Genomic DNA, 20,750 nt, shown 5'->3' on the forward strand with positions numbered 1-20,750 from the left:
GGCCCAGTATCGGCAGGGCTTGGCAGGTTTCATGAGTATTGCAGATGCACAATGCTTGGTTTGTTAGTTCGAGAGCCATAGCCAATATTGAAACGAGTTTGTAGAGGGCTGCCTACAGCTTGGAAGTTTAAGCAAACTTTGGGTTTTTCAAAGATGTTTATTTATTCAGCAAACAAATTTGTAATTTCTTGTGCCAATCTCATAGAGATAAAGCTGCAAAAAGAAAGGGGTGGTGCTTCATTTTACATATTTCAAACATTAGCACCCCCCCCCCCTACCCATTTCATTAATCGCAATCATGCAAAGAAAAAGGGTGCTTAGAATAGAGGGAATACAGTAGTTGCATGCTACTGAAGGCGAAAAAAACCCATCAGTTTCCCCTCAAAGGAGACTGTCCAGCCATTGGCATTGACTGGTTGCCGTGACAAGCTTTGTGACTAATTTACATCCTGCTGCAATGTAATCCCAGGGGACTAACATAGCATAATGGTGAACTTGCTTTCTTTATTTCATGTGAAGTGGCATTTGTGGTGTAGACTACATAAGAGTTGGCCTCTTGATTTGTAATGTTTTTGCAGGAACATACAAGAGTGCAGAAAAAAAAGTAACAAAATACCAATACCATTCAGCTGTGGAAAGCTCGGCATTAACAGGTCTGTGCTCAATATATGTTGAATTTTTTTTGTAGGTAATGAATATCCTGATGAAGCTGTTGTCTGTCTGCCATCACCTCATAAGTGAAAACTGACAAGTATTATTTATTCTTAGTGTAGGTTCATTTGAAGCATGTTGATGCTAAGAGGGAAAGGCTGCACAGTTCATAAAATATGGCTGAAAGCTGAACCCTTATTACATTCCTACTGGCTTGCTTTGGGTCAGAACATGCTTAAATACCTCATTTCTTTTGTTTCTTTTTTTTTTCAGGAAGCACAAATTTCAGTTTTGCATTTGTTGTTTGCCTTGGCTGACACTGTTGTCTCAGAGCATGACACAGCCTCTCGTGTCTCGTGACTGCATCTGTGTAAGGTCTGCATGCATGGCAGGCTGTATCTTTGCTCATCCGTTCGAATTTCCGTGAAACTAAATGGATGATTTCAATAAAAACACTTCAGTAAATTTGACTGCATATGGACATCTGTGTGAGTGGGTAGAAAGAAATTACTTGTGAAACCGTATTTCGACACTACTCTTAGTGTTTGATGAAATTCAAGTTAGGAAGGAGATGAGAGTAAACGCTAAGACAATGACGTATGCTGGCTTTGCGGACTTTGGTGAAGCGGCAAGCTCTTTGGACGAACTTGCAGACCATGGACTTGTATTCATATTTCGTCCGTTTGGTGACAACCACTCTTAGCCGATTGCAGTCTTTGCAAGCAAAGGGCCTTCAAAAGGGACAGTGCTTGCACAACTAGTACTGTGAACTATTTTGTTGCTTGAGGATGCGGGAGTGTTCGTTGACCCCATTGTTTGTGATGGGGCAACAGCTCAGAATCACGTGGCAGCAGTTCTCTGTAATTGGCTCACTATAACATTACAAAACTCATTTATTCCCCCTTTAGACGATAAGCGCAGTGTTTTTTCTGATGCACCACATCTGGTGAAATGTGTGAGGAACCGCCTGCTGAAACAGAAGGTGTTGTTAACTAAGGTGAGCCGCGTAATGTGGGTGTATTATAACAAGCTGTACGTTGAAGACAGCAAGCTTCCTGGCTACCTTAGGGGTTGTCCAAAGCTGACGCTTGCTCACCTGCACCCATCTAACATGAAAAAAAATGCGGGTTAAATTGGCTACGCAAGTATTCAGCAAGAGTGTTGCTAAAGGTCTGGAGTACTACTCTAGCAGAGGAGTGTCAGGTCTAGAAAACGTTAAAGCCACTGTGGATTTTACCCTCAAACTGAATGACCTCTTTGATGCGCTCAACCAAAACCCTCTAAATACTTTCTTAAGGTCTCTTCAGGCCCTCCTTTCCACACGCGCTACGTCACGCCAAGTGTCCGGTCCGGCTGCTCACCAAGCGCGGCTCCGCTCGGTTGTCTCCCTTGATGTGCTCGCGCTTGCCCGGGCAAGCACAGACACGAACGCAGTCTTGCAGTGAGCGTATAGCTGCTGCTTGAGTCTTTCAGTCTGGCGTTGGGTGCATTTCTGTTCGTTCCTCGCATGGCTGTATCTGTTTCGTGTGGCCGTTTCTTGTGTGGCGTGCGTACCTGTGCTAGCGCACGAATGGGAAACTGAATGCCTGCCGTGTAGCGAGTGCAACTTCGTGAAACATGGGCCGGTGCTGTGTTCCCGGGTGCCGCGGGAACTACCAGAATGGCCCAAAAGTATGTGCTTATAGCTTCCCAAGAGACGAAGTACGAAGAAAAGCCTGGTTGCGAGCCATTCCACGGAAGGATTTCACACCTACAGAGCATTTGAGGGTAAGACTCTGAATTATTGCTTAATAGGCACTGGTAATTATCTTAGTTGTGAGCTGTCGCTCCCGGAAAGGCATGCTGTCTTTGTAGGCAATGATATCACTTCTTTAACTTATGTATGAATGAATTGTCCAGGAAGCATTTAGTTCTGTGGATGTGCATAAGGCTTGTGTAAATATGTAAAAGCTGTGCACTATTCAAACTCTTTTTACTTAGTGTTTTAGGCAATGGAGAGTCATGGCGAATGGCCTCGCTTCATTTTCTCGTGCAGGTGTGTGAACTGCACTTCCACGCAGGCGACTTCATTACGACGTTGTCACACCAAGATGAACTGACAGGGAAAATAATAGAGGTGAAGCGTGACAGACTACAGTTGAAGATTGATGCTGCGCCTTCTGTATTTCCAAACTGTCCAAAATACTTGTCCTCTACGCCTGGACGGAGTGAATCGCCAGTGACAAAAAAATACAAGGGAAAACGCTGCTTTGCAGGAGGCTATGAGGAAGTCACTTCAGTCTAATGAACTTGAACAGAAAAGAAAGTTTCATCTTACGAGGACTTCAAATCTAAGCTGCCTGGGATCTGCAACATGAAATTCTGGACCGTTTCTGTCGATGAGCAGTCCTCTGAACACCAAACAGGATCACATTTAAGTATTTGACTATACCAAACGAGAGAGAGATTAGCTTTTTATTTAGGCAACCAGAAAATAGTTAGCAGTGGACTGCTTTCTGTCATGGAGGAATGGCATTTAGCAGTTCTTACATACTTGAGTTATATCCACCTATAGCTAGCACACAACTCTTTTCATGAAAGACATGTCCAGACAAACAAGAAGTCATACATCGTGATGCCTCATTAATATGAACATTTTAAATCCCTGGCTATACTTTGCATCAAGAGGGCTTAAAAAAAGATTGATTACTGCGACAAGTACATGGTCCATGGGCTGAATGCATTTTCACTGTCCATACAGAGGAATTTCATAATGTAACACTCTTGTCTCTATGTAATCAACCTTTCTGAGCCCAAGAAATGGTGCACACGAAAACAGGCGGCACTTCCACTCCCACTTCCTTTTTCTTCATCCAACTACTACTCAGTTCCTCATCTTCATTTATCATATGGACTGTAACAATATTAACACGGTGTAAATACATACAGTATGATTAGGCCGCCAAGAAATAATAAAAAATAATGTGCCTCTGCACATGCTACCAAGTATAACAAGCTTGCAGTGTAAATACAGAGTGTAGTTGAGTCTAACTGAACTAGACTCCCCGCACCACTAATGTAAGTTTGTTCCTCATAAGAACTGTCAACAATTCGAGTTGTCCATATTGACGAGGCATGACTACACATCAAGTAAACAAGCAGCCACTGGAACTTTAGTGTAGCATCGGGCCTTCAAACGAGAATATATCACAGCTTATATTCCAAAGCTCGACATCCATCAGTAGACCGGTGATAGTAAAATGGTTCATGACCATACAGGAGCAATATATGCTGAGTTCACAGTATGAAGCTTACATCCAGTGTAGCTTGTTTCGAATGAAATGAAAAATGTGAATGCACTTGGGGTTGCTGCAACATATGTATCATGAAGTTTCATGAGTACACAAACTCTATGAATTTCTGATGCTGGCAAAACAAGCATGTCTGGTTCTTCAGCTACAACCTTCAGCAAGTGCCGCATTGTTATTAAAGGATACTTCGCAGAAATACATTTCAGCTGCTTGAGCAAAACATAAACCTTAGTATCACTGCCACATACCAGTTTTTGAAGTACACCAAATGAGCCATCAGACAGTTGAACTACAGAATTGTTTGTTTTCTTAGCCAGTGAATATCTTTGGTCAGTCAAAACTGATCCATTTAGAAGCATTCTTGCATACTGCTTGGAGTTAATAGGTATGCTGTATCCATTTCTGATTTGACAGTTTGGCTGTTCATATGCCGTACCTTTACCAAAAAAGCGGATGCCATCAGCAGTGCAAACACTCTTTTGGGTGACTGGTGCATCCAGTGATGAGTAATATTGAAGTACTTTTTGATCAATAGCCAGCTGGGTCAACTCCTGAGCTATATCCTCCATTTGCAAAACACGGCATACCTGATGGGGAATTCCATTTCCAGCTTTCACAGCCTCCTTTAGGTTGCCATTTCCTGCCTGAAATGGGAAAGCAGAATGAGCCCACAAGGGCCCCCAGTGACGAATGCTTTTGACAATGTGTGTGAGCTGATGCATATTAAACGTCATAAATGTTTTTCCATACAGAATTTCTGCACGTATGTGAAACTCGACTAGAAGTTCTTCAGCCAAATCAAGATCGCAGGGTTTATTACTGCGTTTCAGCATAATGTGAAGTGCTTCTACTAAGCATCCCCAGTGCTGAAGGCATGTTTTAGGGAGAATCCCATCAAGAACTGGAATACTGTAAAATAATATCCAATTTTCTAGCTCTTTGGCTTTCCACCACCTCCGCTCTTTAGTCGGTCTTGGCATGCGTCTTACAATTTTTGGAGGATGTACAGCCATTAACCTTTTATCAAGCCTCGTTTGCTCTCGACTGATAGAATGTGGGCAGCTAGATGAATCGAACCACATATCTAAAAATTGACAGCCTATGCCCAGGAGAATGCAGTGCATGTAATCCGGCACAAAACTCCACACTATGTTGAAATGTGGCAGACCAATCAAGGGGGAGATTGTTTTGACACCATGGGTAGTCTTTTTTTCTTTTTCTGCAGTTTCCATATCCAGCAGCATTTGGTTTTCAGTTCGTTCAACAGGGTCAATGCTTTGCACTGGATACCTCATTGAGCCCCCAGCCCATTCTCCTTTTTGGAGGCACCAATTACACCCAAAGTGCCCATTGAATTGTGTCACCCCTTGTATGGGTGCCCGTGCAACTGAGTCAACAGCACAACACGTGCAGAAAGCTCTGAATTTTTCACTTTTCCCTTGACGCTCAAGAGTGAAACCTTCATTGCTCAAATGGTCCATACTATTGACAAATGCACCTTGGAATAGTGCCATGTCTGGTTTTTTTTTGCCAAACCACAATGCTGCTAAAACCAACTTTGTCATCCTTTGCTCAGGCGGCACCTCATTAACTATTAGCTGAATGGGCCAAATGGCGGTACCACTTGATTTGAAAAGTGGCATCCCATCAGCATTCAATGAAAAGCTGATCCGTGGACCAACTTCTTTTGTACCAGTGACAAAATCACAGTATAGCTGTCCATCCCAAATATCTGAGAATGTGCTGCTTTGTGGCAATGGTTTTGTCAAATCGAGAAGTTGACAATTATGCTACAATTTTTGCAACTGTGACTCTATATTTAAAATGACAAAAAATGGTAAATCAGCAAGAGTGGTGACATTTGTCATAGTGCTGCAGCTTGGGCACTGAACAGTTGACTTTGCTACTGTATGGCTTATCTCTTTTAGGCATTTAGGACAAAAAAAAATAAAATTCATGGATGTTGCTGATTGTCCAAGAAGTTTAGTAACTCTGTACTGAGACTGTGGCAAGACTGGATGCTCAAAGAAATGGTTAATCATATCTATGAGGCTTGTGAGGCCTGTTAGTGACAAGCTATTCTTTAAGGCATACTTTAAAACCATAAGCAAAATGTCCCCCTCTGACACAACAACCTTTTCATTGATGTAGTCTTCAAACAGGTGGCTGAACAGCGATTTCTTCTTGGGGACAGGTTCCTTATCAAGTTGTTCTGAAACTGATGGCTGAAATATAAAAAAAAAATGAAAAAGCAATATTGTGTTAAAAAGCTACCCCCTCAACATGTTTAGGGCTCAACAAAGCACCAATGGTTATGGCTAGGTGGTGCGCTTCCAAATAAGCTGCAAGGAACTGTTCTCTTTAATGGCATTTCACCTTATTTTATGTAAAAGGAGAGATTATGATAGGGTGAAAACTTCAGCAGCCATAACTGGGCACCTTGTTTAAAAAATGCTGCTTATATCCTTGATAGTCTGTAACATTATTTTAGACCTACATAAAGGCAAATAATGACAATGTGGCTTCTACATTCTGCTAACATGCATATTCACCCAACATGATATGGAATGACTCTGTGGCAGCAGACAAGGTTCCTGACATTGTTTCCTGCAAAGAATAGGTCAACTCTAGAAATGTACAAAGGAAACAGCAGCATAACTGATCTGATCTAAATTGCATATCACTAACTGGGCTTTCATCAGACATGTTTGTAACTTGAAAATTTGATTTTTCTTTATTACTATGCCCCCCCTCTCCCCAAATGACCATTTTAAAAGTACTAACTTCTTCACTGTCAAGCTCAAATGGAGATATGTTAGTTGCGCGTCCATGTGATGTTCCAGCATCGCCACTTTCATTGTTGGGTGCTGGCTCACTCGTTGCGGCAGCATGGTCAGCACCTCTGGCTTGTACACCGCAGTTGTCGCTGCATGCCAGTACTTCCGAAGTACTATATTCTGGTGCAGCGTCATCTCACGGCGAATCTTCTTCACTAGAAAAGCCTGTTTGTGAAGCTCCCTGCTGCAATAAGTGGTTGTATTAAATTCACGCACTGCGCTCGGTTCAAAAGAGCGTGCAAGCGCACATACACAGCGAACTTACGGCATGCTGGTGGAGGGCGCGGGCGGTAGACCTGGGAAGTTGAAATTTTGTGCGTGGGCTGAGGTAGGTTTTATAAGGTCCCCGCTTTTTTCGTTTGTGTGGTGAAGGCATCATCGGTCTCAACCACAACCATTTCGCAAATCTAAAACTACAGTGCCTAGAATATACTGGCTAGTGTGCCGAGCGCCCGCGCTTCCCTATGGGCGAGGATGGCGCTGTTTGCAATGAAAGCCAATCGTTAGCGGCAGAGGGCGCTGCTTGTCGGGAGGAGGGTAGTTGACAGCCGTGTGGTGCGGACGCGTGTTCCATCGCTCCTCCGATTGCACGTGGCTACCGGAAACAGACGGACTGGCGACAGCGGGAGCTTCCGAAGCGTCAAATAGATGAGTTCTTTCTTTTATTAACTTTATTTCGTTATCAGCTAGTTAGGTTAGGTGCAGCCTAAAGAATAGATTTTAGCTCTTGGTCCTAGCGGCCTGGTTTTTCGTGCCGGCAGCTAGGTTTTCTTGGCGTTCATTATTTAGCTATCTTGTTTAGATAAATATTTTTTTTTCTAGGCTATTGGCATTCGCAGAATTGGTTTTTAACGCGTGTTTGCTAGTCGTTTCTTGTGTCTTCTTTTGGCAATTTATATATTCTGAGAATTCGTAATAGATATAGTTCAGTCGATGAGCGCTTAAGATGTGCAACCAAAAGAAGGTAAAGTGTACTCAGTGTGAGGCGCAGGTTAATCTCAAGGAAACGCGTTTTGACTCTGTAGGTGAAGCGGAAGGCAGCGACTTTTTGTCTCGGTGTTACGTACTGAGTACGCGTCTAGATAGATTTGATCAAGAAAGGGGCAGTTTAGTGTCTCGTGTGGATGATTAAGAAAATGAAGTACGTTGTTAAGAGCGGAAAATCAGAAACTGCTTGGACAGCTTACTCAAATTGAAAAAAAAAGGGGCCGACTTTGTCCTTGGAACCAACGAGGACGAACATTCCAATGCGGGCCACGTGGCTGGGGCCAGCACTGGGATGGAAGGCATAAGCAAAGTAGATCAGGCGGATCCGAACCGTCAGTTATTTAGAAGCAGCTAAGACGCCGGAAAAAAAGGAAGAAGTAAGGAAGAATGAAAATCCCAGAGATAAGGACACAGATAACCGAAAGCAGGAGCCAACAGTTGGGAGAGGGAGAGAGAAGGCCCAGGTGCTTATCGCCGGGGATTCTAACATGAACAGGTGCAAGCGAGATATCTTGGAACGTGTAAGGGGTGATAAGAGAGTGTTGGTTTAAGACTTCCCAGGAAGAACAATGAGGGCAGTGCTAAAAGGGAGTAAAAACAGGCTGTTGAAGACTTCCGCAGAGCGCAGTATGGTAATAGTAGCCGCGGGGCTAAACGATGTCCTAAATGGTGACGCTGCAGGAGTGGTGGAAAGTTTAGCTAAGGGAGTTGACGAGATCAGGGAGATAGCACAGCAGACACAGATAGTTGTATGCACAGTGCCAGAGGTGCTAGGATTGAACAAAAAGATGGAAAAGGACGTGGTGACAGTTAATCAGGACATAAGAAAGTTAAGCCTGGAGAAGCGTTTCGAAGTGGTTGAGGTAAACAGGGAGGTACATAAAGCAGGTTTTGGTAGGGCTTTTCAGCGGGATGGCATTCATTTTAACAGAAGGGTGGCAGCAGAGATTGGCTGGCGCCTGGCAGGCAGGGCTGTAGCTTTTTTAGGGGGTCTGCGAGGACTCCGTGCACAGAGGTAGTTAGAAGTGAAGCAGAAGAAAGTGTAATAATGGAGGCTGAGCCCCCAAAAATGGCAAAAGGTAGGTCGAGAAAGAAAAGTACAAAAAAGAAATTTAACACTAGGATCAGCTACATAAACATGCAAAGAGGTAGAAAAAGAGCGAAATGGCTAGAGATAGAACAGCAGTTGAAGGATGACAAACTAGGTGTGTACGCTCTTTGCGAGACTCATCTCAGGGATCTAGAAGATCCGCCATTTATAGAAGGCTACGTCTGGGAAGGGTGCAACAGAACGAGAATGGAAAAAAAAAAGGGGTGGAGGGGTAGGTATGTTGATACACCAAGGAACAAATTGGCAAAGAATTAAATCATCTTGTAAAGAGCATATCTGGGTTCAGGAACAATCGCCGGCATAAGGACATGGCTAAGGGTAGTTTATTTAGGAACAGGACATCAATGCAGGCAAGAAGACAGGGATCTTGTTGAATGTCTCAGTGACGATATAAGCCAGTTTGGAAACGGGGCCAATGTTATTCTACTGGGGGACATGAACGGCCACATCGACGATCTGGATTGATACACGGATTGTAACGGCTAGCTAATGCTAGATTTCTGTGAGCGACACGATCTAGTTATAGTAAACAGAGAAACAAAATGTGAAGGCCAAATCACGTGGGAATTCCGCAACAGGCAGAAGACCATTGACTATTGTCTAATGTCGCAGGAAATTTATAGCAAGGTCACAAAAATGAAAATAGACAAAGAAGGGGAGTGTAGTCTGGGAAGTGATCATAAACGTATTAGTCTGCAGATGGGGCCCTTGATGAAAAGAGAAATGGAACTTAGACAAAACGTAAACGCAAAATTAAACGACGATCAAATAGCGCAGATAGCAGCAGACATAGAGAAAGCAATATAGAAAAGCCCCATGGATGACTGGGATTATGAACAGGTAGAACTACTCATAAGGAGGAAAATTCAGGAGGTTAAAGTAGCAAACCGCTGGAATGGAAAGAGGAAGCCACGGAGCTGGTGGAATAAGGAAATCAGGTAAGCTATTGAACAACGACGGGCTGCTTCAAGGGAACACCGAATGGCAAAGAAAGCACAGGTATCGCAGGAGGAAATCGATAAAAAATGGGAATCATATCGACAAAAGAAACTTCAAGTGCAGGCCCTCGTTCAAAGTAAAATAAGACAGTCCACCGATCGCTGGATGGCTGATATACACGATGCCTCTAGAGGCGGAGCAAGAAAATTCTGGAACCATATAAGCTGGCTAGGGAAGAAGAATCAAAGAAAGCAGGATCGGATCCAAGATAATGAGGGAAATTGTTTAAAGGGAGATAATGCAGTGAACTACATTACGTCAGTTATAGCCGAGTCGTTTAAGAGTGACGATAGGGTAATCTCCGCAAATCAGGAAACAACACAAGGTAGCAGAATACAAAGCAGCTTAGAACTGACCAATCTAAACTGGAAAAAGGCAGAAAAAAATATTCCTAAAAACACATCTACAGGAATAGATGGAATTCCGATCAAGCTGATTAATGAACTCGGTCCAAAAAGAAAGGAAACATTGTTAAAAGCTCTGGAAACAGGCATAACGAATAAGCAAATTCTGGACAGCTGGCGGCAGAGTAAAATGAATTTGATTTATAAAGGGAAAGGAGACAGGATGCACATAAAATCCTACAGGCCGATTACCATAACATCTGTTATGTACAGGTTAACCATGCAGGCGGTGAAATTAAAGGTGCAAGCATGGGTTGAAAGTAACAAGATACTCGGAGAACTTCAGAACGACTTTAGAAATGGTAGGCGCTAAGATGATAGCCTGTTCGTGCTTACCCAATGCATCGAAATATCTAAAGTAGAAAATAGACCTTTGTATTTGGCCTTCCTAGACATAAACGGGGCGTACGACAACGTAAGCAGGGAACTCCTGTGGAACATATTAAAAGAAGAAGGTATCGGTTATGAGTTCCTACAAGAAATATACCAGGATAACAAAGTAGAAATTACGTGGGAAGGGATAAGAAGCACGGAGGATGTCAAAGTATGCAAAGGATTAAGACAAGGCTGTCCTCTATCACCGGTGCTGTTCATGCTTTATATGATAAACCTGGAACGGAGAATACAAGACAGTAACCTAGGTTTTAACCTGTCATATAGATTAGGTGGAAAGGCAGTAGAGCAGCGCCTCCCCGGTTTGATGTATGCAGACGATATTGTGCAGCTATCTGACAGTCTGGAAGAATTGCAAACTCTAGTTAAGTATTGCGGAGACGAAGAGGACGCTCTAGGCTTCAGTTTCAGCGCAGCTAAGTCGGGTCTGATGATTTTCAACGGCACAACTGATCAGGGTGTTAAAATACAAGGCCTTGAAATACCTAGAGTAGCAGAATATAAATATCTAGGGGTATGGGTAAATGAAGGATTGGCATACATTGGAAAGCATGAGCAATCAGTTAAGGCCAAGGGGCGAAGGAATGCCGGGATAATGAAGCATAAGGCATTGTGGGGATACAATAGGTATGAGATTTTGAGGGGTATTTGGAAAGCAATTATGGTGCCCGGACTTACTTTCGGAAATGCGGTTTTGTGCCTAAAATCAGAGGTACAGTCGACATAGAAACAAATCAGAGATCCGTTGGACGATTAGCACTAGATGCCCACGGCAAAACTACAAATGAGGCGGTACAGGGAGATATGGGCTGGGCATCTTTCGAAGTACGGGAAGCTCAGAGTAAAATTATATATGAGGAACGCCTGAGGAAATTGGACAGTAACAGATGGGCAGCTAAAGTATTTAAATACCTGTACCTAAAAAGCGTTGACTCACAATGGAGGATAAGAACTAGGAAACTAACTAGTAAGTATGCTAGTAGCAAGGAAGGAGAAATAAAGAGCATTAAGCAACAGGTGAAAAACACAGAAGGTAAAAATTGGATAAATTCGATGGAAAAGAAACAGAGTGTGGAATTATACCGAAAGTGGAAAATGCAGATCAGGAAGGAAGATTTCTTTGATAACTCAAGAGGCAGTGCCCTACTTTTTGAAGCTAGATCAGGGCGCCTTAGAACACGCAGCTACAAAAAGAAATTTAACAATGGAGATGACGCATGTGCTCTATGTGGAAAATACAGTGAAACAATTGACCATATTATATTCGAATGTAATGGTATCCATCCGGAAGTTGGTGCAGGCGCAATAACTGTTCCTGAAGCTCTGGGGTTTAGAGATACCAGTGGCCGGGTGAATAAACCGGCGGTGGAAACTAGCAAAAAACGACTGGAAGATTGGTGGCTTAAAAGCAGAGAAGTGACAAATTTTTTGTTTCTACATTACTAACATTATAAGAAATAGAATGACGGTTTAGTTAACCAATCTAAATCAATAATTAAGATATAGGGAGAAAACTGAGCATGATAGCTACTGCTACCACCCCGTTTCAAAGGGGACGCTCCTATATTCCATCCATCCATCCATCGTACCACCTGAGCAGACGATGCAGTTTTCTCACTTCAGAATACAGCAATCTGTTGGTGTTGTGCGTGCGTGTTAAACCTGCTTCTGCGCGTCTTTTGCTTTCACGAAGGTGCAGCAGTTTGTTTACGGTGTAGGTGTTTGCTCATGCGAGTCGTTCCGCACTTCTACCTTCTCGGCGACGATTGCATCGGTTTTGTCTTTTTCGCGTTTTGTGCGCGCGTTCTGTGCTTGCCTGTATCCCTTCTTTTTTTTACTGTCGCCAGTGGTGAAGCGCGGTTCCCGATTGTTGTTTCCCCAGTGCCTCTCACTAAAGTGCACAGAAAAATGCCAAAGAGAAAGCGGTGGTGCACAGAGAAGACTTGCTTTTTTGGCAAACGGGGCTACCGCTAGAAAAAGGAGCGTACGTATTACTGCGCTATATCTGATGCTACGTAAGTACGCATTCTGTACAATGGGTACGAAGCATCGATAAAAATGATGGAAGGTAAACAGCAACTGCTTTTGTTGGCGAGAAACATTTTTAGAGCATGCAGTTATATTCACAAGGACGGAAACTTGGGCGAGTCGGTAACGGTGCTCCTTGACAGTGTGTAGCACAAGGAGTGTACACAATCAGGTGCTACAGACAGCACCTGTGTTGTGTACCTTTTCTGTGTCCCTCGATTGTCCTTTTGCGCTGCACATATATCATATGGATGCAGTTATATATTAGGCGCATGTTTCACCGTAAGCGCGGCATTACCAACAAGCTTCCTCGCGATGAACCGGCCGCGTCTCGTGCGTATTGTGTATCTGAGAAAAAAAAAAAACTTCGTCAGCTTCTTCATTCAAAATATGGTGACTTCGGCAAAACCAGGCCGCGGAAAGTCAGGGGCACTCCCGTCCCGTCTAATTCTCCCAAGCGGGGGCGAAAGGAGGAAAGAAAAAGCTGGGAGGAGGACTTCTCCCTCGCGCCTAAATTTTCCCCTCGCACTGACGGCGCCGCCGACTGCGCTGCGTGGCTTGCATGGAGGAAGGAAAGCTTCGGAGAGGCCCTGACGTCATTTTTTTGAAGCCGGCGCGGCCGCGCCGCGACCGGACGCTGCAACGTCTCTCCTCCTCCTTTACCCTTTCTCCGCGACGCTCACGTACCTAGGGCCCTTAGCAACGCTGTTGCTAGTGGCCCGAGTTTTCATAGCAACGCGTCGCCGTTGCTAATGGCCCGACTTGGCTAACCCTAAATGTTGACGTCACTTCCGCCACACTTTCTCCAATGCATTGGGAATGGCAAGGGCCTCTCCTAAGTTGTTTCCTTCCTCCATGGTGGCTTGCTTCGTCCTCGCGTGAACCGCTGCAACCGTTACGACTCCGCTTGTTTTGAATTAGAACAGTCGTCTGCGTCGGTCGTCTGCGTAGCCTGGCGCTGTGAATTCACTGTGTGTTGGCTTATCGGCCAAAGTCGCGATTTTTCGTCGCGGTTCTTTTACTCTGTGCATCTTATTCCTGCTGGCTCTTCGCCCCTTCGTGAGACGAGAGACGTGTCTGCGTGCACCTCCAGTTCCGTGGACCCATCTTGTCTGCTGATTGTGCTGGCCATTACAGTCGGCGATATCAACTGTGTTTCGTGTTGTTGAGCTTGTTACCTTCATGTACTGTGGAGAGACGTGCATTTCGAAGAAGACGGTTCTTCCAGGAAGGGTAGTGTAAATTTTTAATCGTGCATTTTGGTTATGTATAGCACAGTGACATGTGATTGCTTGCATCGAATACCAACCACTAGGTAACTAGAACGCAGGTATTTGCTCATGTTTCTACATTGCTTTGATGGTATGGAATGCGTAGAATGAATATGTGCATCATTTATTTAATTTCATATCAACTGTACACATGCTGACAGACGCAGTGCCGGCAAACTGGGTTCTTTTGTAGTGATAAAGCAAGCGTGCAAGATTACAATTTTAGCGCAGAACACATAACACTACTGTAAACTGTTAGCTATGTAAAGTGCGTGTGTGTGAGGGATACCTTGTCGCATCTTTTCATTTTCTGTTTCACGTGCAGTTAATAAAAATGGGAAACGATATCTGCAGTTCTCTGTGCTATTTCGGTCGGGTACACTTGCTCGCAAACGCCTGCGTCCTCGAGAGCGCTATGCTTGTGGTTTTTCTTTCCATCACACTGTTCTTGCCGCGAGCCGGTCGCGCCGTGGCAGAACGATGATGCGGTAGAAAATCCACGGGCAGAGCGTTTTCCCGGGCGCGGGCGCGCGACCCGCGCTGCTTGAAACAACCTACCGACACCCCCTTCAGCGCACCGTTTTTTTGGACCAGTCCGCTTTACGGCCTCCCCCGTCAAGTCCATTTTTTACGCGCCCCCTCCCGCTATAATCCTATAATGGGGAGTTTGGCGCTAGCGTCTGTAATTCGTGGCCGCTGGGAGGTATAGGGAGTTTCACACCCCTGGCAAAACCTTGTGTGCAATCACAGGCCGCGATGAATCTTAGCCGCTGTAAGTAAAGGTTCCTCGTTTGTGCTCTGGTGTTCATGCAATTCTGCCATATGTGCCTGTGTTTGTTATTACATATACATAAGATGAGTGTTGCGTGACTTTGTTTCCTATGTTGTTCGCGTATACAATATATAAATAAAACTGCGGGTACGTGTTTACTTGTCAGCAAGTGTACAGTGCGCAAAAAGAATCATATATGCATGTCAATAAAAATGAAGCATTGCACTTTGTTCCAGATTACAATTATTATTTATATCAATAAATGTCTATGCTTTAATTGTTGTTAGAATAGAAATTCTGGGTTTCCCTTTGTGAGCACGGGATGTCCGGGACTAAGATGCTCAAACTTCGCAGAAGCCTTCGCAAGCAAGAAGCGTTAAATATGTGCGCCGCTTCCAGTCCAAGACAAAACACAGACCGTGAAACTTGTAGTCAGCGGCTTCAGTTATAGTTGAGGTCTGTTGCGACTTAATGAGAGCTGAAATGCAGTGCAAGCAGCCCTCTTGCCGAAGATGTGAGAGCGCGGTAGGCAGCAGACAGCGCGGCTGGTACCCACCCAGTTTGCAGCGCTCCTGGCGGCGGCCGCCGTCATTCATCACTCATGGTGCCACCCGGGAGGCCTCGGTCGGCACACTAGCCAATATATTCTAGGTACTATACTATAGTGTTCTAGAAGGGGGTAGCGGGGTCAGGGACAGCCCGCGGGTGCGGCATCTCACGTCGACAGCGCGAGATGGCGCCACCGGAGCATGGGCTGTAAAGAACCCGTGACATACCCGCGTACGCGCTGCTTTCGCAGCGCCGAGAAAGCTGCGTGCATCTGGTTGAACACCAAAAATTGGACGTCTGCCCCGCCGGGGTGGTGCAGTGGTAAGACGCCCGACTACTGTGCCGGAGTTCCCGGGTTCGAACCCGACCACGGCGGCTGCGTTTCGATGGAGGCGAAACGAAGAGGCGTCGTGTGCTGTGCGATGTCAGCGCACGTTAAAGATCCCCAGGTGGTCGAAATTACTCCGTAGCCCTCCACTACGGCTCCTCTTTCTCTCTTTCCACTTTCATTCCCACCTTCCTCCCTTCCCTTACGGCGCGGTTCGGGTGTCCACAGAGCAAGTGTGACAGTTACTGCGCCTTTCCCTTCCTGTGAACCAATTTAACTTTATTTTAGCTCTAATGCATATTTTCTTAAAATATATATTCCCAGAAAAGGTGGATAGGCGGACATGCCACAAGTTTGTGCGAAGATAAAGCCTACCCGACGAATGCAGACACAGAACCGCCGTACGACGATCCGGTTGCATTTCTAAACGCAGAGCTCATAAATAGGGCAGAAGTAAAATTGTGGATGAGCAAATCGCTTAATTTTCTATCAAAAGTTTCGAAGCACGTCCAGACGCAATCGCATTCACTGTTAAAGTTAGCTAAACAATTGCGGCACACATACTTAGCACCCTGAACGAGAGATACTGAATCGACGAGGCTTTCTTTCATCAAATTCAGTTTTTATTTTCCAAAGTACACATCCACTTTGGAAAATAAAAACTGAATTTGATGAAAGAAAGCCTCGTCGATTCGGTATCTCTCGTTCAGGGTGCTAAGTATGCGTGCCGCAATTGTTTAGCTAACTTTAACAGTGAATGCGATTGCGTCTGGAATTATCAGGAATTATCTCTAGCTTTAAGTACACATCCACTTAAAGCTAGAGATAATTCCTGCTACGGTGATGCCATTAGTAGGCGATAATGGCGGTTCCTACAATGCGCGAAATTTCGTAATACACCTGCAAAAAAGAAAGTGGGGAACTAATGGCAGCAAACAAGCTTATTGGTACAATAAACGGGCAGCCGCCTCCTCAACGCACTGCTACGAGAGAGGCACTATGAACAACGGCTTATCTTCGTGTGCAATTTCTTTTTCCGCCGTTCCTCTCGCGATTGGTTCAGCCCTTTTACATAAAAATGCAGCCTTGTCAGCACATAGAACTTCGTCAACTCTGTTGTGAGCGCATCTGCGTGCTGGCTGCAACCTAAGGCATAACCAAAATTTGCCTTTACAAGCAGCATTACATCTACTATGCTGTCACAGCAGAGTTTCTCGCGACTGAAGAAAACAGTGAATATATCCTCTAACTTCTTCACTGCCCGGAAAAGTTCTTGCGAAGGATACAACAACCCTCCCTTGTCACATATCACTGTGAACTCAGAATTTCTGCCTTCCTTACTGGAGCTTTCCAACAGAAAGGCTTTGCAGTGCGTGCAGTCATAGCGCTTCAGAAACTTCCGGGCAACATACCCTGCCATATAATGTATAAGCCGGTCGTCGCTCTTCTGTTCTACATACTCTCTGTGCTCAGCAGGAATACTCTGAAGCATGCACTCGGCTGAAGCTAGGTTGCCTTTCTCGATGAGCTGGTCGATTGCAGCAATCCTGTCTTCTTGAGCAGGAGCATCACACGCACCTAAGAGAGAACTTATTTCTCCACTACCTCCATCAAGGTCAGCATTGCCTGAGCACACTGTCTTGGCAAGATTGTAAAACGACAAGCAGTTTACAACAATTAAAAACTGTGTCGGTGTTGGGTGGTCGTTGGACCCGCACGATTGCCTGATTATGCCAAATAAATTTTCCAGTGGATCCTGGCTCAATCTGGATGTCATGATGTATTTAAATCCCTGGCTGGCAAGGTAATCCAACAGTGATAATGTGCTGGATATTGTCACTCTAAGGCCATCTGCAGTTGAATCACTTAAGAATCCACCGACGCCTTTAGCATGGCATTGCCAAGAAGAAAGAAATTCAAGAAAGTCTTTCAGTGTCTGTGTCTTCCTGGAGCAGGGACGTAAAGCTTCGGCTGCGAAGCGGGACGTCATCGTCTTGATGAGGCAGTTGATGATCCTGAAAGAGTACAGCGATGTATTTTTTTTTTCCGATAAAGGCTATCACTGCACAGTTCTCGTGCTTTATAAATGGGGCCCTTTGATACAGTCAATATACATGCACACTGTCAACAGGTATATGAGAAGGCAAACCAGGTACTTGCAAGAGAATGCAAGGTACAACTGCATGCGATGTTCTTTGGTTGATCAGTCATGCATAATAAAAGCAACATTATTTTTAGTGGGCTGCTTACCGAAAGAATGATAGCGTAGCATCAATGCTGCCCCATGAAGCCTCCAATCTATCTTTGTAAAACTGGAGACCATTCAAAACACGATCACCAAAGAGTTGAAAAGCGAAATTCACTCGCATCTTTTCGAAACCGTTTGGTTGAAAATGAACGGACGTAAGGCCAGGCATCGCTTTTAAAGTGACGTTGCTGCAGTCCAGCTTGAAAGCTTGCCTTAAAGGCTGGATAGAAACCTGGAACAAAATACAAACAATATAAAATATAAACTTTTATCTTTTTATTTCAGTTAATGTAATTAAAAGCACAACTATGTAGACACTGAAAACAAGGTTGCATGATGTAACTCTGCACTGGAACTCCCAAAAGACTAAAGCAAAGTTATCGACTGTAGTCTAAATATGAAATTTGGCCACATACCATGCCATCAGGTGTATTCAGTGGATGCTTGAGAAGCGTGTTCCTGAGGCACTTAAGCAAATGCGGGAAATCTGATAGGAAGTGGAGATGTCGAGCCGAGTCCACTGGGTGCTCTAGCTTGCAGGTGATCTTGTTTGACTTGACTCCAACTCCCAAAATTTTCCACATGCGCCTATTCCATGAGGCGCCATCGCAAGTGACAAAATCGACGAATAGTCCACTGGCTTCAGCAAGAATTGTTGCTTCAATTAATATTTTCGCGAGCATGTCTGCTTTAACGTTTGCACTCGTAGCAAACACGCCAATAATCTGGCTCCATTTTCCAGTGAACGGTACAAACATTACTATCATGCCATGGTCACACGTTACGGTTTGCCCTTCAGATGTGAACTGACCCATGTCGACAAAACCTTCTATGCGACCCGAAGGAGTTACAGCAAGGTGCTCCGATAGTTTAATTTCGTCGACCAAAAGGCCACCATGTCTGTTCATACTGCTAATATGCTTTGTTTTCTGCTTAAGTTGGTTTAGCACTTTGTGGTTGAACCCAAATCCACTCTTGAAGAGGCTCAGGTAGCGTTTTAGTGTACTGCTGCTCGGGAGAGAAATGATATTGTGTTTGCGAAGGTGCTCATATAGTTTGGCACTCTTCATTTTCATCAGAATACATTCCAAAATCCAATCCTTGCTATAGACGTTCCCTTTAGCATTTGGCCTTTTTGCTGCAGAGAAACAGTGCATAACACATTGTCGTTGCTTGGGAGGTAGAGTTTCAATCTGTGCTCGAAGCACTTCTTCGGGCTTTGAGGCATTCTCCTGCTGCATTTTCTTGAGCTGGTCTTTGAGGGCAGCAGAGCGAGATGACAGTCTTTTGATTTTATTCCTTGCTGCACGCAGCTTCTGAGCTGTATTTAGGACATTATTCTTGAGTGATCGTTTCAGCCTTGACTGTCGTGTTAGTAGTGCCTTCCTCAGGTATCGACAGGAGATGCATGCTTGCCCTGAGAACCGAGAACAGTGAATGGGGCACTGTTAACACGATCTGTTCTGACAGACAGAAGCAGTCTCAGACGTTAAAAACTATGGTGCAAAAATGATTTTCAGAACAGTTATAATTACAATCAGGCAGCAGTGAAACATACCTTCGGATGGTTCTTTCCCGGCACAGCGCTTACTGAAGTACATGCCATCGCGGGCTGTCACTTGTAGTTCGAGGCCCTTAGATAGGTCCGATCTTGACATGCTGCTAGTTGGCAAGGCCCCTTTGCAGATCCCATACGCGTCAACACTTCGGAGAACGTTCTCTGCTTCCGCACAAGAGGTGACGTGCCCTTGTTCAACAATGCGGCCACAAAGCAAGGCTGTATATGCGACGGCCATTGTACTCTTCTCTGCATCCTGGGAGAACATCACCACCCTTTCGGACGTAATTTCTTCGTTGCCATGCATTCTTAATTTGCAGTACAGGATGCCTATGTAATCAGGAACACGGTGACAACTCCAGTAGACGGACGGAACACTCAAAGTGAGCAGATATCCAGGCATACACGCTGCCCCATGTCCCGCACCGGGCGCATGTTCCGATGTCGTCGCAGCCGCTTCCCCAGCATCTGTTTCCGCGCCAGAACAGTCGCATTGCTCATCAACGCACACTTCAGATCTTTTGGCCTCAGAAGATATGACGTCCGTGCTGATGCGCTTCCTTGGTGGTCTTGGCTGAGTCGTTTTTTTCGACAAGTAACGTGGGGCATTTGGCAGCAGCGTCGGCACGGCATCGGGCAGCAGCTCCGGCTTTCCGCGTGCAATACGAACTTCTTCACCATTTATAATGTGGACGTAGTCACGCACAATACATGATGGTTCGAAGTGAAGTTCACAAACAGCACAAGTTTCGTCGAGTTTCTTGTCCTGGCGGTGCAAGTTTCGCTCCCAAATTCGGCGTCTTTCCTCATCTTTCGGCACGGTAAACAACGACGGCTGCTTTTCTTTAGTCCACTTGTAGCCGGTTTGACACCCGGGAGCAAAGCAGTGTCTTTGCCGTTGACGGTTCGGCATTCCTACTTTCCACGAATGAAAAAGGCAGCCGGCGAAACAAACTAAAATGATGCGCTGAAAAAACGGAGACAGCCAAAGCCGCGAACCATGTGCGAACAAACGTGCGAGAGGCAGCACATGGGCACCACAAATAGCCAGCCCACGCGACTACAGCGCCGCCGCTAACATCCGGGTTCCGTCCGCACTCGCCGCCTCGCCGCAATGCATGGGGCGCGCCGGCTGCTGAACCCACTACCCCCTTCTAGAACACTATAACTATACTAAAACGTAAAATGCGGATGCCGCCATGTTGGAAGTAATGTCGATCCAGTCGGTATATTGTCCACAGGTTTCGTATTATATAATTTTTGTAGAGCTAACCGTAATAAAATTCCAATAATATGTAAGCAATAATACCTGGTTTATTAATTT

The 20,750-nt window shown here is 44.9% G+C and overlaps 1 protein-coding gene and 1 pseudogene across 1 annotated transcript; both read right to left on the reverse strand.

Moving 5' to 3' along the window:
* Positions 1-3,895: 3,895 nt before the first annotated feature.
* On the reverse strand, positions 3,896-6,243 carry LOC146176817 (uncharacterized; annotated as a pseudogene).
* Positions 6,244-17,866: 11,623 nt separating this feature from the next.
* LOC146176818 (uncharacterized) lies at positions 17,867-20,339 on the reverse strand. Its single transcript, XM_084581044.1, has 3 exons — positions 19,427-20,339; positions 18,285-19,285; positions 17,867-18,100 (listed from the first exon to the last, which is right to left on the reverse strand). Exons 1-3 carry the CDS (start codon positions 20,337-20,339, stop codon positions 17,867-17,869), a joined length of 2,148 nt encoding a protein of 715 aa, XP_084437170.1.
* Between the last annotated feature and the right edge of the window lie 411 nt (positions 20,340-20,750).

The sequence above is a fragment of the Amblyomma maculatum genome, chromosome 10 (genome assembly GCF_055883805.1).
Source record: "Amblyomma maculatum isolate TAMU_Amacu chromosome 10, ASM5588380v1, whole genome shotgun sequence".
Lineage (NCBI taxonomy): Eukaryota > Metazoa > Arthropoda > Arachnida > Ixodida > Ixodidae > Amblyomma > Amblyomma maculatum.